This window comes from Pipistrellus kuhlii, unplaced genomic scaffold, assembly GCF_014108245.1.
Source record: "Pipistrellus kuhlii isolate mPipKuh1 unplaced genomic scaffold, mPipKuh1.p scaffold_m20_p_58, whole genome shotgun sequence".
NCBI classification, from domain to species: Eukaryota; Metazoa; Chordata; class Mammalia; order Chiroptera; family Vespertilionidae; genus Pipistrellus; species Pipistrellus kuhlii.
This window is the reverse complement of record NW_023425560.1, coordinates 322,722-339,997: the sequence shown is the minus strand read 5'-3', so window position 1 is coordinate 339,997 and position 17,276 is coordinate 322,722. Positions and strand designations below refer to the sequence as shown.

The 17,276-nt window shown below is 56.1% G+C and overlaps 1 protein-coding gene across 1 annotated transcript; it reads right to left on the bottom strand.

Moving 5' to 3' along the window:
- Positions 1-9,998: 9,998 nt before the first annotated feature.
- TMEM271 (transmembrane protein 271) lies at positions 9,999-11,810 on the bottom strand. The gene is given in 2 exon segments (XM_036417036.2): positions 9,999-11,094; positions 11,096-11,810. Coding segments are annotated over 2 exon segments (1,095 nt in total). The 5' UTR covers positions 11,569-11,810; the 3' UTR covers positions 9,999-10,472.
- Positions 11,811-17,276: the final 5,466 nt, after the last annotated feature.

Genomic DNA, 17,276 nt, shown 5'->3' with positions numbered 1-17,276 from the left:
CTCCGGGCCCGGCTGCTCCCGGCCTGGCTCCTGCTGTTCCAGGCCTGGCTGCTCCCAACCCGGCTGCTCCGGGCCTGGCCACTCCGGGCCTGGCTGCTCCGGGCCTGGCCGCTCCCAGCCTGGCTACTGCTGTTCCAGGCCTGGCTGCTCCCGACCTAGACGCTCTGGGCCTGGCCGCTCCGGGCCCGGCCGCTCCCGGCCTGGCTACTGCTGTTCCAGGCCTGGCTGCTCCCAACCTGGCTGTTTAGGACCCAGCCGCTCCGGGCCTGGCCGCTCCTGGCCTGGCTTCTCCGTGCCTGGCTGCTGCTGCTCTGGGCTCGGCTGCTCCGGGCCCAGCTGCTCCCGGCCTGGCTGCTCTGGGCCTGGCTGCTGCTGCTCTGGGCTCGGCTGCTCCGGGCCCAGCCGCTCCCGGCCTGGCTGCTCTGGGCCTGGCTGCTGCTGCTCCGGGTCCGGCTGCTGCTGCTCCGGGCCCGGCTGCTACTGCCCTGGGCCTGGCCACTCTGGGCCTGGCCGCCGCTCCAACATTGTCTTTTTTTTTTAACTCATTTATGTTGCAGTGTTGGCTGCTGAGTTGAGTTCTGTCTTAATCTTCGATTTTTCAAGATCTTTTTTGTATTCTTAAGTAATTTTACTATCTTTTTGCTATAACTTGATTTCTTCACATTGAAAACTTCTTTGGTTTCTTCCTCCTCGTCCTAGAAGCTCAGCAGGCTGGCCTGCGGCGCCCCTTTGTTCTCCGCAGCCTCCTGCGCAGCTTCAGCCTGTTGCCGGGGTCTGCCCCACCAGGAAGCAGCCCCCGGCCTAGGCTCTGTGGCCAGCGATCAGCAGTCCAGGGCCCAGCGGCACCTCCCCCCGGGGGCCCTGTCACCCTGCTCCTTGCCGGTGCCCGGTGGTGGCTCCCACTCTTCATCGCGCTCCTCCCAGCCTGTAGCCTTTGTCTCCTTCCCACCAGGGCAGTCTAGCATCAGAGTCAACAGTCCGTCCTCTGTGCACAATGGGCGCGACTCTGGGGACTCTGCTTTTCACCACTCCCCTGGGATTCTGCCTCACAGCCCCATCTCCCTCTGTTTGAGCCTGGGTCCCCAGGGTCTGGCCTAGAACTGGGGTTCAGCGCTGTTGGACTGGGGTTCAATCCAGTTCGGAGCTTTTATTTCATTCCCACTAGGGAACGTCAGCCAGGTGCTCAGCCTCCCCCTTCTCTCCAGCTACGTCTTCTCTGCGCGCGCGCAGCATGTCTCCGTACCTTAGGCTTTTACAGCTCCTCTGATTTTCCTTCTGGTTTTCTCTTTCCTTCTTGTTGTAGAATTTTCAGTCAGTCGACTTCCTGTAGCTCTGGGCAATGTCCATTTTATATTTTAGTTGTATTCCATTGAAATTGTTGTGTGTGGCTGTGGTTAGGTGTTTACCTGTGCAGCCATCTTGGGTCCTCCAAAAAAAAATGTTTTTGACAGTCTAATCAGACTGTCAAACCTCAGAGGGAAGGCAGGGGAGGGTGGGGAAAAGGGGGAGAAATCAACCAAGGGACTTGTATGCATACATATAAGCCTGACCAGTGGTCATGGACAACAGGGGGTTGGGGGCATATGTGGGGAGGAGTTTGAGATGGGAATGGGGGGATGAGGACAAATATATGATAATCAAGATATTTTTAAGAATATATATATATGTATTTTAAATATTCATTTAAAAAATAAACTCCTTCCTACTTTAGTCCATATCCCTGGACTCCTTGCTATAAAACATAACAGAAGTATCACACCCCCTTTTCCCCTTCCCCCACTTACAACTTCTTTTACTGGATTATCGTCACAATTTATGACGCCGATTTCCTGCGGGGATCGACACAGTGGCCTGGATTTGATTCTGTGACAAAGGGCACACAGCTCGCCCCCAGCCTTCCCATGCCACTTACTCTCTATTTTCTTTCCTCTGTTTTGAATCTTTTCAGAGAGGACTCGTGGATGTGGACTTTCTGAACTTTGCATCTGTCAGAGCAAGATCTCCTTCTTAGAGTATTTATTTCTAAGTTCTACTCACAGTGCCAGTTGTCAGAGCAGCTTCCTACTTGGACCCTGCTCGCTGTGCTGTTGATGACAGCACTCACTGCGCCATCCTGCCAACTGATCCAAGTAGATTCTGATCCTGCCCTATTCTGGCCTTCTGGGACTCTCAGTGGCAGACAGGGAAGCCGTGACAAGCTGTGAATCTATAAGAGAGTCTTGACTGTAGGAGCGAGTGGCCATGTAGCCACCGCTCACAGGACCCATTAGACAAAGCAGTTCTCCATACAGCAGGCAGCTGCATGCCAGCCAGGTGACAGGACCCCATTCCCACAGCAGCAGCAGCAGCCTCTGAACCCACAGCCGTTGTCTGAGCCGCCGGGGAGCTGCCCCTGGGCCCATCGCCTCTCAGCAGCTGATCTAAGCACACAGCCTCAATGACACACTTTAATGCTGTTTAGACAAAAGGCTCCGCCAAGCAGTGGCAGCAGCCATCCGGGTTATAGCAGGTTTGCCTGAGATTGCCATACCACCGTGTGCCTGGGTGTAGCCTCTTAGCCTTGAACACTTTGATAGAGATTTCCACAGCCTCATTGGCCCTGGCCGTCGGCGTGCTCTGGTGTGTTCCCACAGCACCGGGAAGTGTCCGCTGTGGGTTCTGGGCAGCGGAGTCTGCATCGTGCGCTTGCTGGTGGTCTGGCCCAGACCCCTTCCTCCCTTACACCCAGCTTGCCCTCCCTGGTCCCTTCCTCCTTAGCCCTCCCTCTTTTCTTCCTTAGTTTTCTCTGTCTGGATTTCCCCCCTTGCCTTTCAAATGTTTTTAGGAGAGTGGTTTTTATCTCTCTTTGTTTTTTTATTATTTTCTTCTTATTTGCTGTTTAAATGTATGCACACTTTAACAGCTGGTAGCTCCATTTGGAAAATGAAATGTATTTTAATAAGCACTGCCTTTATTTTTTTAATTTTTAAAAAATATATATTTTATTGATTTTTTTACAGAGAGGAAGGGAGAGGGATAGAGAGCCAGAAACATCGATGAGAGAGAGACATCGATCAGCTGTCTCCTGAACACCCCCCACTGGGGATGTGCCCTCAGCCAGTGTACATGCCCTTGACCGGAATCGAACCTGGGACCTTTCAGTCTGCAGACCAATGCTCCATCCACTGAGCCAAACCGGTTTCGGCAAGCACTGCCTTTATAACTATTCAGTGTGTGTGTATACATTTGGGGGGACACCCTATAGTTTTTCTTTTCCCTGAATGTCACATATCTGGAATCCCACCACATGTAGTCCTTCAGATGGGTTCTTCCCCTGGGCAACATGCATCTAAGGTTCCCAAGTCTTTTCGTGGCTTGATCGCTCATTTCCTTTGAGTGCTGAATACTATTAATATTCCATTGTCTGGTGGACACACAGAATCTAGTGAGCACCATCTTGTTTACTTCCAAGTTTTGGCAATTATGAATAAAGCTGCTATAGACGCATGACCCGCATCTCTCGGCCCCGTGTGCCATTCACAGAGCCCTGGACACTGTGTGCAGCTGCAGGCAGGTTCCTAGCAAAGGAAGGGGTGGAAATACAGAGTCAGAGGGGAAAACAAAACCATTACTGACTTTTAAATCAGATGCAGTATTGGTTAGATTTATATATAAATATGTATTAGTATAACTTTATTGAAAAACATAAAAGAACACCTCAATAAGTGAAGAGAGATCTATCCAGAGATGGAAGGACTCACATTTGTCAAAATGGTATTCTACTCGAATGAATGAGCGAATGCCCAAGGCCAGGCCAGTCTGCGTCGTGTGAGTTCTGCGCGGCTGTGGCAGTCTTACCGGAAATGCACAGGGTACATGCCCCGGACAGCCCTTCGGTGAAGTAAGACGTGTGGGTCAACAGGAAGAACAGAACAAAGAAGGAAAATTGTGTGAATGTAGAATATCGTTATGTGAGATACGTCACAAACAGCTCAATACTAATAGATGTCACAAAGCACTGAGATAATGGGGTTACCATGATAAAACAGAAGGGGTGCTAGAGAAATTAGCTCTCCATACAAGGAAGGAAAAATGACAAAGGAGATGGATAAGGTAAAGGGTAGATGATTGATGGTGGATGATGGATAGATGATGGATGTGTATGGATAGATAACAGATGAACACACATACATACATATAACAGAAGATAAAGTGAGATCACATTATAAACAGATAAACTCCCAGGTGGATAAAAGACAGACATCCTGCTGAGGATCGGGGCACCTACAGTGGCAAACTCACGCTGTGAGTAGACCCCACTGACCGCAGAGATTTTTAGAAAACTGTTGTAAACACAGCTCCCTGAGGGTGCGGTCCACTTCCTCCGACAGCTGGGAGTCGCGAGGAGCGTTCAGACTGGGGACATGAAACCTGCACACTGTTTTCCTATGTCAGGGGTGTCGAACTCAATCAGAGAAGGGGCCAAAATCTAAAATCCAGCCTAAATCGCGGGCCGAATAGTTTACTGAACAGTCATAAACTGACAATGTTAACCAGAAATGTGAATTTAAAATGAGTGGAACAATCTTTTCCTTAACAGTGCTGTTAACCAACTCACATGCTATCAAGCAAAACAGTAATATTGGTATCAAGCAAAACAGTAATATTGGAATGTACCTAAAATGCTCATTGTTTTGTTTTCTGGCTAGATGTCTGACACCGTTTTCCCCGGATCAATGAGTCAATGTTCGGTTTTATTTCTTGGGCTGTAGCAACCCGCAAAACAGCATGGAGGTTGTCATTGGTAATGCGTGATCTGTGCTTGTTTTTGTTCAGATTCATTATTGAAAACATCTGTTCACAAAGATAGGTGCTCCCAAACATGGATAGAATATGGGCAGCATGAAGTCGGATCTCTGGCATTGAGTCAGGGGCAGTAGAGGGTAGAAGTCCTCAATTTCAACATCCTGAAACCTTGATTTCAGGCCACTGTCAGACTGAAGCTCGATTATCTCCATCTGAAGGTGATGGGGCACATTGTTGACATCAACTGTAAAAGGATTGGCAAAGATGTCAAAGCCTGAGTGCTGTGTTCTAAAGTCAGAGAAGCGCCGCTCAAATTCACTTAGTAAACGGCCAACTTTGGTAGCCAGCCGACTGCAAGGAAAAGTACCAGAAATAGTGGTTGAGATACTCAAACAAACGGGAAAGTGGGCAAGATTGTCCTGTTCCAGTTGGGACTTCCATAGTTGAAGTTTACGCTGGAATGCTGTGATCATGTCAGACATCTTTGTGATGACTTGTTTGCGTCCCTGCAGCTTCAGATTCAGTTGGGCGAGATGCTCGCATATGTCACACATCATAGCAAAATCACATAGCCAGGCGGGATCCGACAGTTCAGGCAAGGGCTTTCCTTTACTTTCCATGAAAAGAGCAATTTGTTCTCTGAGCTCAAAAAATCTTTTGAGGACTGCGCTCTTGCTCAGCCATCTTACTTCTGTGTGGTATGGCACGTCTCCATGCTCTGCACCCACCTCCTGTAAAAATTGCTGGAACTGGCGATGATTCAGGCCATGTGCCCGTATAAAGTTAATAGTTTTCATGACTGTGGTCATTATGTCATTCATGTCCAGAACTTTTCCACACATAGCCTCTTGGTGGATAATGCAATGATAAGTAATCAAGGGTGTGTGGCAGTGACTTTTTTGCATTCTTTCCTTCATTAGTCCAACCAAGCCTTTCTTTTCTCCGCACATTGAAGGTGCGCCTTCGGTAGTTAGCCCCACCAACTTTTCCCAGGGTAATTTAAAATTATTTATAGATTTCTCCACAGCCTCAAATATATCTCTACCAGTCGTCGTCCCATGCATGGCAGCTACTTCCAAAAGTTCCTCAGTGACAGAGAGGTCGGTCTTCGTAGCACGTATAAAGATGGACAGCTGCACTGTATCAGTGTTGTCTGTGCTTTCATCGATAGCAAGTGAAAAAGCGAGATAACTGCATGCCTGTTCGGCCAGCTGTGATGATAGATTTCCTGAGAGTTCCTGAACTCTATCTGCAATGGTGTTTCTTGACAAACTGACATTTTGAAAACTCTGTATCTGGTCTGGGCATACTTGCTCACACACTTTTAGCATGCATTGCTTCAAAAAGGCACCCTCTGAAAAACACCTTGAAGTACAGGCAATTTCTCCAGCCACTATAAAGCTTGCTTTCACTGCAGCATCATTTTTCGTTGTAGCCTTTGTAAACATTTGCTGCTGTGATTGTAGTTTGCCTTTTAGTTCTTCAACAATTTTATGCTTTTCTTCCAAAGTATATTTGCCATGCTTAACATTATGTTTGGTGTCAAAATGACGACGTATATTGTACTCTTTCATCACCGACACTGTCTCATAACACAATATACACACTGGTTTGCCCTCTCTAAGCACAAACATGTATTCATTTTCCCATTTGTCATTAAATTGTCTGCCTTCACCGTCAACTTTTCTTTTCCTGGACATTTTGGGATCAATATTGGCAGTAAAAGATGTAGTTTATTGGAAATCTGCGTTAGAAGGAAAAAGTTGAAAACTGCACAGGGATAGCTTGATTTGGCAGATGGAGTGGAGAAAAAAAAAGTCAGTCAATAAATGCCTGGCTGGGTACAGATAGCAGATTCTGTTGCGATTTTTATGCCTGCACTTTATGCCAGGAACTGGCAGCTTCTGCTGTGTATTTTTTATGCCCGCACACTCACTCTCTCCTCTGCTCTGCCACCCGCACAACCACATCAGATGCCGGACTATAGGTCACGCCTCCTGAATCTCCGTGACTTGTTATCTATGCGCATGCGTAATAGATAGCAAGTACAGCGGCCGGCGAGGCGGCCGGCGAGATCACAAGCCTCCTATGTCACCACGCGTCATTGTGATGGAACGCAGCGGAGTGCAGTGATGACAGTGCGGTGCGGGCCACATTGCAAGGCCTGGCGGGCCGGATTTGGCCCGCGGGCCTTGTGTTTGACATGTGTGTCCTATGTTAACTTCCTTCCCTTTTGCCGGCATTTTGTTCCTGTCAATCACTGCACTGAAAAGTAGCAAATTAGGCCAAGACGTCAGATCATCTGGAAGGTGAACCAGCGGACCTGCCCCACCTTCCTGTGACCCAGTGTGGGCCAACCTGCAGCTCAGCACCCACCAGCCGCCCTCAGTGTCATGCTCCCTAAGCGCACATTCTGGTGTTTGTGCCGGGGTGTGGTCCACAGCCAGGCCATTCCCCTCAGATTCCCCGAGACCCTGGGTACTCTAGGCAGTGCTGCTGGCCTGGCCTTAGACATGCCCAGGTGGCAGTGCATGTGTGTATGCCTATGGGCACACGTGTGCAATGTGTGTGCTGTGCACACATGCACGCACGTGCACTGTTTGATTTTATAGTTGCATGCACTCCCATGTGCATGTGTGCTCTTCTGTGCATACACACACATGGGGGCTCATGAGGATACCCACGTGTGCTTGGGTGTATGTACTGTGTGTGCATATTGGAGTGTGCTGGGTCGTGGCACTAAATAAAATATTTAATCACCAGCAGCTCGATCTCCACCACAAACACCATGTGACTGGTTTTTAACGTAATGGGTTGTTTGATTGCATCCCAGTCAGAACACCAGTTGTGTGGCTCAGACTCATGCCGCAGGGCACAGCTGCTCTGAGAAGGGACACGTGGAAGCCCAAGGCCTGAGGCGCCTGTCTGCAGCGAGCCTGCTGGCATAGTAACCACATCACGTGTGATCTTAACTGTCCTCTTAAAAAAGCAGCATTTAGCCCTGGCAGGTTTGGCTTTGCGGATAGAGCGTCAGCCTGCAGTCCAAAGGGTCCCGGTCCGATTCTGGTCAAGGGCACATGCCTGGTGGCAGGCTCCTCCCTGTGCAGGCCCTGCTGGGGCACCTGCGGGAGGCAGCCAGTGGATGTGTTTCTCTCACATCCATGTTCCTGTCTTTTCCTCTCTTTTCCACTCTCTCTAAAAATCCATGGAAAAGTATCCTTTGATGAGTATTCACAAAAACAAAAACTAGCAAAAAAATAAAACCACCACCTATGCTCTCAGCATCACGCCATGTAACAACACTCTAAGATATGTTTAATCTTGCTTCGCTGTGACCTGCATTCCTGGGGTGGCCTCCAGGGCCACGAGAAAACCGCTCCTAGGACGGCCCCAGAACCACCCTGTCTCCCAGTCACTTCTTCACAACGGACACTTCAAAAGCAGGAAGTGTGGACAGTGTGAGGGGAGGGGTGCAGCTATGGGGCGTAGCCGTGGGGAGGGGCGTGGGCGTCGGGGCATCAAGCCCACACCAGGAAGCTGATCCCGAGTACAGGAAACTCAGAGCTTCCGGACCACGCTTGTTCCCCGAGGTTGGTCTTAGATCTTCGGCTGAGGGGTATTTGGAGTTTCATTTCCTGTATAAACTTTAAAAAATAAAGCCTGTGTCGCACGTCTTGAGTGGGGCTAAGAGTATCCATGAAGTTAGGAACATCTGCAACTTTAAAAATGTCACCTGGTGTTTGTTGCCTTGAAGTTCACTTCTATGTGACCCAGACGCTCCCTGCTGCCCAGCCAGACGCCCACAGGAGGGCGCTGCTGGGCCTGGGCCTGGGCCAGTGCTGCCTCTGTTCCATCTCCAGAAAGTCTGGAACCTCAGGGAGGCCCCTGGTGTTGACATATAAGGCACCCAACAGGTAAATCACACCCATCGAGTAAAATGAGGGCCTGAGGTCTGCCGTCCTAGGCCACATCAGCCGGACCACCTTGCTCTGCAGCTCTGAGCTGTCCCTGAAGCCGTGGCACCCGGGGGCTTGGAATGGGGCACAGGCGCAGCCCGACTCAGGAAGTGGGAACTGCTGGCAGGGCCTGGTTGGCCAGACTTGGGCAGACAGGAAGTGTGTCGAAGTCGCTTTTGCTGCCTTGGGTTGATGGCCGGGGGCTGCTGGTGTGGGGACCGAGAGGGGCCATGCCCTCAGCCTGGCTGTACCCAGAGGCCCATTTGGACACGTGTCTGAAGAAGCCTCTGGGTGAGAGCCGAGGACCCGGATGTGGATGACTCTCATTTTCAGAGGACGTCGGCTCGTTGTCTCTCTGACCGGGTAAGTTTTAGTCCCCGAGGTCGGGTTGATGGGCCATCTCGCCGGATGGTGAGGGGCCTCCACACCTCCCTGCCAGCGTCCGCTGCAGCTGGGCAGCCCGGCCAGGCAGGGGCCTGGGTGGGCAGGATCCAGGGGATCTGGGCTTAGGGTGGGGCACCGGGTAGCTGAGGAGAGGTCTCACCCTGTGCTGGGAAGCACCTCCATTCCCAAACCTGGGCACTTTTCCACAATGAGGTGGATCCCAGACGTCAGTACGGGGCATGCTGCTTTCCCCTTTCTCTGGCAGAGGTGACCTTCACCCTGGGGTGCCCCCACCTCATTTGGCAGGAGGTCAAACCCTTTGGTAAGAGTGGGGCTCTCCTTCAGGGCCAGCGCACACCCGCCTGACACCTCAGCTCCGGCCCGGCTTACCTTTTCCCTGAACCCTGAGCCGACTGGCTCCCGGCCAGCCCACTGGGCGGGGGTCACGCCCCGCCCCGCCCCGCCCCGCCGCGCAGCGCCGCGTGGAACGCGTTTCACACCATGTGTGCCAACAGACCTCCTAACGATTTACACCTGTGACCTTCACATCACCGCGGAGGGTACATTTAAGTGGAAGGGTATAATGACCAAATTCACCCATAGGAAAATAGCCTTTGCCAGAGAAGCTAGGCCTGTGGTTTTCCCTAAATAGGGTTGGAAATTCATATGCATTTATCATAAATAAGCTCGACTTTGCAGCAGAAACCTCATCACCAGTTTCCAAGAAGAGAAATGTTTGGGGCCCCGGGCCCACATGGAACGCTCGCTCCAGAAGGAGGCTGGGTGAGTCCACCCGAGAGCTGCGGGATTTACCTCTGGCAAGCTCAGCCATTCTACCCCCCCCCCCCCCCAATCTGTGCATAGACATCTAACTCCAACGACATAGCAATTCATTTAATAAAGGAACTCGCCAATTTCAAATTGCAATAAATGTACCAAACATTGTCACCATTTCTGGAGCTTTACAGTAAGAAAGTTTTGACAAAAGCAGGCACATCCGTGTACAAAGTGTTGCCGGCGGTGCATCCCGTCGTCTTTCGTTCCGGAAGTGTCCGTGTCCTCCTCACGGAGCGCGCGCCGGGCCTGGGGCCGCGCCCCAGCAAGGGACTGGCCAAGAGAAGTGCGGCGGGGCGAGCGCACCCCAAACACTGTTGTAAACTTTAAATGGAATCCGGTACGAACAGACCCGGGCCAGAAGAGAAATCTCCCAGACACAGACACGTAACTCTCGGGGCCAGTCTCGTGGCGCGGGCGGGGAGACTCGGAGGGCGGCCCCGCAGCCGGCCCGGCTCGGCCCCCGCCGGCCCCGCGACCCTCGCGTGTCCGTCCGTCCATCCGCGTCCGGGCTCAGCAGGCGCGGCTCGGCTCCCAGGGGCGCGCCGCCTCGCGGGGCGGCCGGCAGCAGTAGGGGTAGGAGGCGTCGAGGTCCGGGTCCGAGGGCGCGTAGCCAGGCAGCTCCACGGACGGGTGCCCGCCGCAGCACACCTCCACGCCCGCCTCGTCCGACGCGCGGATGACTCCCAAGTGGATGTAGGAGACGGCGTGGCGCGCCGCGAAGCCCGCGCAGTCCCCGGGCGCGGCCGCGTCCGCGTCCGCGTCCTCCGGGGCCAGGATGGAAGCCTCGCTCGGGCGATGCTGCTGCAGCCGCCGGACGCGCCGGGCCCTCCGCGCCCAGGGAGGGGGCGGCTGTGCACGGAGCCCCGAGCCGCCGCGGGGCCGCGCCCGCACCCGGCCTCCCCGCCGCCCGCGCCGGGCCCGCGCCGCCCGGCAGGCCTTGGCCAGCAGCAGGCTGAGCAGGCCCAGCAGGCACTCGAGCGCGTTGAAGACGGTGGAGAGCACCAGGCCGCGCTGGTAGTCCTTGAGCTGCCGGCACTTGGCGGGCGTGGCGCGGGCGCGTGGCGCGCCGGGGGCCGGGCCGGGCGCGGGGCCGGGGGCCGGGGCCGGGGCCGGGGCCGGGGCCGGGCCGGCGGGGCGCGCGCGGGGGCAGGCAGTAGTGGGAGTACTTGCGCTCCACGAGGGACACGGCGTCGCCGTCGATCACGGCGCCCGCGAAGGCGCTCAGGACCCCGAGCATGAAGACCAGGGCGCCGAGCAGGAGCAGGTTCTGGCCGGTGCCCGGGCCCTCGGGCTCGGCGGCGGCGCCCGGCGCGGCCTCCGGAGCGCCTGCCGTGCGGGCGGGCGCCCCGAGCCCCGGGCCCGGCCCCGCGGGAGGCGCGGCGCGCGGCCCGCAGCAGAGCCGGGCGGCGCCGAGCAGCGAGAGGCCGGCGGCCAGCAGCAGCCCCGAGTAGAAGGCGCCGGCGGCCGCGCCGAGGCGGAACGGCTCCCCGCGGAGCTCCGAGCCCAGCGCGAAGCACTGGAGGCCGACGGCGGCGGCGCTGAGCGCGCAGGCGAGCAGGAGGCAGGCGGCGAGCGCGGCGCAGGCCCCGCGGACGCTCCACTTCATCCTCCGCGCCCGGCCCGGCCCGCGCCCCGCGCGCCCGCCGCCGCCCGCCGCCGCCCCCGCCGCCTGCGCCTCCTCCCGGCGCCGCGCGGCCGGACCGCCGGCCTCCGCCTCATCCTCCCGCGTCCTCCCGGGCCCGCGCCGCCGCCGCCGCCGCCGGAGCCCGCATCCTCTGCCTCCCGTCGCCGCCGCCGCCGCCCCGCGCCGGGAACCCGGGCGGCGCGGAGACCCGCCGGGAGCGCGCCCCCTCCCCGGCCCGCGGCGCCCCGCCCAGGGCGCCGCGCTCCCCGCGCCCCCGGCTCCCGCCGCCCCGGGGACGCCCCTCGGCCGGCTCCCAGAGCAGAGGGGCCCCCACGCGTCTCCCCCCGTCCCTCCGGGTGTGGGCGCCCTCGGCCGCTGGGGCAGGGCCACCCTCCAGCCCCGGGCTCTCCGGGAGCCCCAGGCCCCACCCCCGCCTCTCCCGCCTCCCGAGCTGCTGCGGCTGCGCTCCTGGCGGCGGGGCTCCGGCTCTCCGCGGCCCCCGGCGCGCGGCGCCAGGACCCGGGAGGCCGGCGGGGGCGGCGGCTCGGGGCGGGGGCCGAGTGCGGGAGGGAGGGGCGGGTCTGGCGGAGGGAGGGGCCGGTGCCAGGGGGACTAGCGGGAGTCCGGGGGCGGGGGCCGGATGGGGGGCGGCTGGCGTGCGGGGGATGAAGGGGCGAGTGGAGGCGAAGCCCCAGGCAGAGCCTCGGGGAGCCCGGACGCAGGGACTGTGCGTTAATTCATCGGAAGGCGGCTCCGGGCTGGAGGGACGAGGTGCAGGTGCCCGCGGGGGAGAGGAGGGGCGGGCGCGGGGTCCCGGGCCCTCAGGGCGCCCCAGGCTCTTCCTGAAAGCGGTCAGGGGTGCAGCCTCCCCGGCTCCGGAGGGACCGCGGGCGGCAGCGGGCCTGCGAGGCCCCCGCTGCAGCCGGAGGCCGGGAGCCGTGACTCACCGCGGGCTGAGCGCGGTCCGGGGGGCGGGAGCTGCGGGAGGGGGTGCGGGGCGCTCCGAGCGCTCGCCGCCGTCCGCTCCCACGCGCAGGGCTGCCGCGGGGACCCTCCGTGCGGGGCGTCCGCGGCGCCGGGAGCCCGGCCGCGCCCACCTCCCCCGACACCATCGCGCCGGGGCCGGTTCGCCGGGTTGGCAGCGGGGCCTGCGGGGCGTGGAGCGCGCCCGCGGGGGGACTTGCCGGGCCGGGCCGGGCTCTGAGCCCCGCGCCGAAGGTGGGGGATGAAGGCCGGGGTGAGGCGTGCGCCACGCGCGGGTGGAGCTTCCGGGAGCCGGCTCCCGGGACTGCTTGGTTTCCAGGGCGACCGGGTTCTCCGCCGGCGCCGCGGAGCGGAGGAAGCAGCCGTTCCTCCCGGGCTGCGGATCCGCTCGCTCCGGGCGCAGGGACACTGGGCAGGGCTGCAGCCGTTCTCCGGGTCCGGCCTCTCTCTGCCAGTGCCCGCCCCACCCTCCCCTGGACACTGTCCCCGACCGCCGCCCCCCTGGTCCGCCGCCCGTGCTGTTCTGTCTGCAGCCGCTCCGTCGCCCCACCCTCACCCGTGCCCGCCTTTCGCGTGTGAGATCTCGGCTTGAGCTCCCCAGAGTGACTAGGTACCGACTGTAGTCAGGGGCCTGAGTCCTGACCAATGGGTGCTTTGCGTGGCTTTCTTTTCTTTTTTTAGGTACACTCTTTTGAAAAAATATTTTTTATTGATTTCAGAGAAAAAGGGAGACGGGGAGAGAGAGAGGGAGAAAGGGAGGGAGAGGGAGGAAGGGAGGGAGAGGGAGGAAGGGAGGGAGAGGGAGGAAGGGAGGGAGAAAGAGAAACAGAGAGAGAGAATATCATTGACCAGCTGCCTCCTGCACTTCTCCTGGGGATCACACCTTGACCTCTTGCTTCGTGGTCAGAGCTCAATCCCTGAGCCCCACCAGCCGGGCAAGACTTTGTTATTGCTGTATCTGCTGTGCTTCCTTTTCAGACTGTTCCTGTGAGTCACCCTCCCCGAGTGTCCATGCTAGACCGCCTGCACTCCTGAGCTAAGTCCCACTTGGTCCTGTCAGGCCAGCAGCCCCTGTTGCCTTTCACCAGGAAGAGGACAATACTTCTCCCACAGGAACGCAGGGCAGGGCCAAGCCTTACCCCCGCCGAGGAGGGACAGCCGTCCCCAGATCTGCTCCCCCAAAGCCAGGAGGCCCCCGGCAGCTGACTCCTGCCTCGGCAGACGTGCACCCTCCTGTACTGCAGCGGCAGCCCCCACCCCCGCCAGCACAGACCCCGGGGCTGGCCCGGTGCCCTGGGGCACACGCTGATGCAGGACGTCCTGCCCATTGAGCTGGAAGAGGCGAGACATTCCCACACGGGGATGAGCCCAGCACAGCGTCCGCCCGGCAGGAAGGGCTCCGCCCAAGGCCCATTGCTGCTCTGATGCGTAGGGGCATTGTCCCAGTTAAGCCCCAATTAATTGATTATCTGTCTAGACTCAGTGGGACAAGCGCAGGTGACCAGCAGTCATCGATCACGGCCTAACCCCTAGTGCTTCAGTGTCTAGACAGCTGAGCCGAACTGGAACACATGACACACAGACAGTTAGTATACAACCACACACACTGATTCCTAGTGGGTCCCGGGCTCCGGCAAAGGCCACCCGGTGCACACGGAAGGACGGCCGATGAAAACAGACAGGCAGGCGCCACAGGTGGTTCAGGCTCACACAGCAGCAGTCAGGGGCTTGTCTCTCGGAGCAACGTGGACTCCTCCTCTCCTCGGGCAGGAGGCCACAACCGAAGACAGTCCCAGGTTATACAGACCGCGGTCACCAGCTGTGTCCTTATCAGTGTGGGCCAGACGGTGTACCTCACGCTGGGAGCAGGGTGTTTACACTTGAAGGGCACAGAGCTTTTAAAAAAAAAAAAAATAATATATATATATATATATATATATATATATACACACACACACACACACACACACATTTTTTTAATATATTTTATTGATTTTTATTTATTTATTTTTTACAGAGGAAGAGTGAGGGATAGTTAGAAACATCGATGAGAGAGAACCATCAATCATCAATGCCTTTTGCACACCCCCTACTGGGGATGTGCCCACAACCAAGGTACATGCCCTTGACCGGAATTGAACCCGGGACCCTTCAGTCCACAGGCCGATGCTCTATCCACTGAGCCAAGCCGGTTTCAGCGTGGACGCAGAGCTTTTACATCAAGATAGTGGGGTGCTCGTTAATTTTGGAAGTCACAGAGTATTGGGGTTTCCTTACAGCAAACATTTCACACAGCAGTTATTTCGTACATTAGAGTGTCCTTATGACCATCACATTCTTATAACAGGCGGTAAGACTGATGGGGGCGGGAAGACGGCGAGACCTCCTGTCCGGCCCTCTCCACCGGGAGCCTCGGGCACGCTGCTCTCCCCCACAGACCTCGGCTCTGTGTCAGGGAGAGGTGTCGCTGGCAGCAGGCTCTGCTTATGCTGTCGCCATCTCATTTCAGAGTCTGGGGTGCTGACAGTGCACAATGAGTGGGGAAGGGCTCCCTCGTTTTTAAAATTATAAATGTTTTTATTGATGGCAGAGAGGAAGGGAGAGGCAGAGGGAGGCCCCTCCTGTTCCCTGTGAGTGCCTGTGGAGCTGGCCTTTCCTCCCTAAGGATCTGGCAGAGTTCAGCTGTGACACTGTCTGGGGCTGAAGTTTTCTTCATGGGATGATTTTAACAAACTTAACTTTAAAAACATGTATAGGGATATATATTTATTTTCTGGAAGGAGCGTTAGTATTCTTTGAGGAATTTCTCCATCACAGTTTTTAGATTTGCTGGCATAGCGTCTACACTATTCCTCTATAAGATGCCACTGTTATCGTATGAAAAATATACCTCCATAAAACTGAAAGAATAAAATGTCTTTAATGTTTTTATCCTTTTATGTCTCTAGGGTCTGTGGTGAAGTTCCCTCTTTCATTTTTGACATTGGTAATTTGTGTGGTGTTTCTGATTTTTGTTTTAATCCTCACTGGAGAATATTGCTTCCACTGATTTCTAGAGGGAGTGGGGGGGAGGGAGGAGGAGGAGAGAAAAACATCAGTGTGTGAGGGACAAACGGATTGGTTGCCTGCACCCCTCCTGGGGTTGGGGCCTCTGCACCCACAGTGTGTGCCCTGGGCGGGAGTCAAACCTATGACCCTTTGGTTCACCAGACACTTCTCTAACCACTGACTGGCCAGGTCTGTGAGGTGCGCTTTTTAAAAACCAGTTTGGCTGCAGGTTAATATTCTTGATCATTAAAAATAGTGTTTAGCCGAGACGGGTTTGGCTCGGTGGATAGAGCGTCAGTCTGCAGACTGGGGGGGTCCCAGGTTCGATTCCGGTCAGGAGCATGTGCCTTGGTTGCTGGCTCATCCCCAGTGGGGGGTGTGCAGGAGGCAGCTGGTCGATGTTTCTCTCTCATCAATGTATCTAGCTCTCTATCCCACTCCCTTCCTCTCTGTAAAAAATCAATAAAATATATATTTTTTAAAATAGTGTTTAGTTTGATCGTTTTCATTTTTTGTTTTCTATCTCCCTGACGTCCACTCTTCTTTACTACTCCCTTTTTCTCTGCTCGCTTTGGCTTTAGTTTGCTCTTTTTCTAGTTCTGGTTCGAGACATTTCTTTTTATGTAATCATTTAATGCTATAAACATTGCTTAGTGGCTTAAAATAGCAATGAGCAAATTAAACCCCTTGGTTTGAACTTGAATTCATCGAAGAAAAATTCACTTTTTACGCTCCCCTGCCACAGCCTGTGCAGCGGGTCCCGGTGACCTGTGTGGGGGCTGACACACGAAGAGACGCCATGCAGGGAAAACGAATCTTAAAGGCCCGGGAGCAGGCGGGACCTCTGAGAAGAGGAACACCCAGTCCGGGTCCTGCTGCTTTCCCTCAGTTTTGTCACATGTTTGCCCTTTAGCACACCACGCAGGCAGAGCAGGTGGGGTCAAAGATCAGTAAAGTTCAGTAAACGGTATAAAGATGATCGGTCAGGAAGCCACCCAAGCTGTCGCCCTCACAGCAGTAGCCATCGTGTGCTGGCCACCGCCCTGCCACCTGCCCAAGGCTGCTGTTTCACTTCCCTGCCAATGCTGTTAGGCACTGGTCTCTGGCCACATGGTCTGTGCTGCACCGGCTCAGCTACAGCAGCTTCTCCCGACCTCTGGGCCGGGTGAGAGGACGCACTTCCTTTTGTTTAAAGCATCGAGAGCTCATTCCTTCGACGGTCCTGGCAGCTCTGGCCGGGTGCCGCTGACTCCCCCGGACCCCACACCCCATCCCCCCCCCCCCCCCCCCCCCCACCGTCAGACGGCAGGCTGCAGACCTCTCAGCTCCAGCGTCCGAGGGCAGCCCCACGGTGGAGAGTAAGTCCTGGTAGGTGGGCTCAGGGATTAGTAACTGCTTGCCCTCTGCAGTTACCGTACTTCAAACTTCCTCTTGCCCAGCCGGTGCGGCTCAGTGGTTGAGGTTAACTTGGGAGCCAGGAGGTCACAGTTCGATCCCTGGTCAGGGCACACGCCCGGGTTGTGGGCTCCATCGCTGGTGGGGAGCGTGCAGGAGGCAGCTGAGTAATGGTTCTCTCTCATCATGGATGTTTACACCGTATTTTCCGGCATATAAGACGACCCCTAATTTTACAGTTAAAACATAGGTTTAGGCCTATA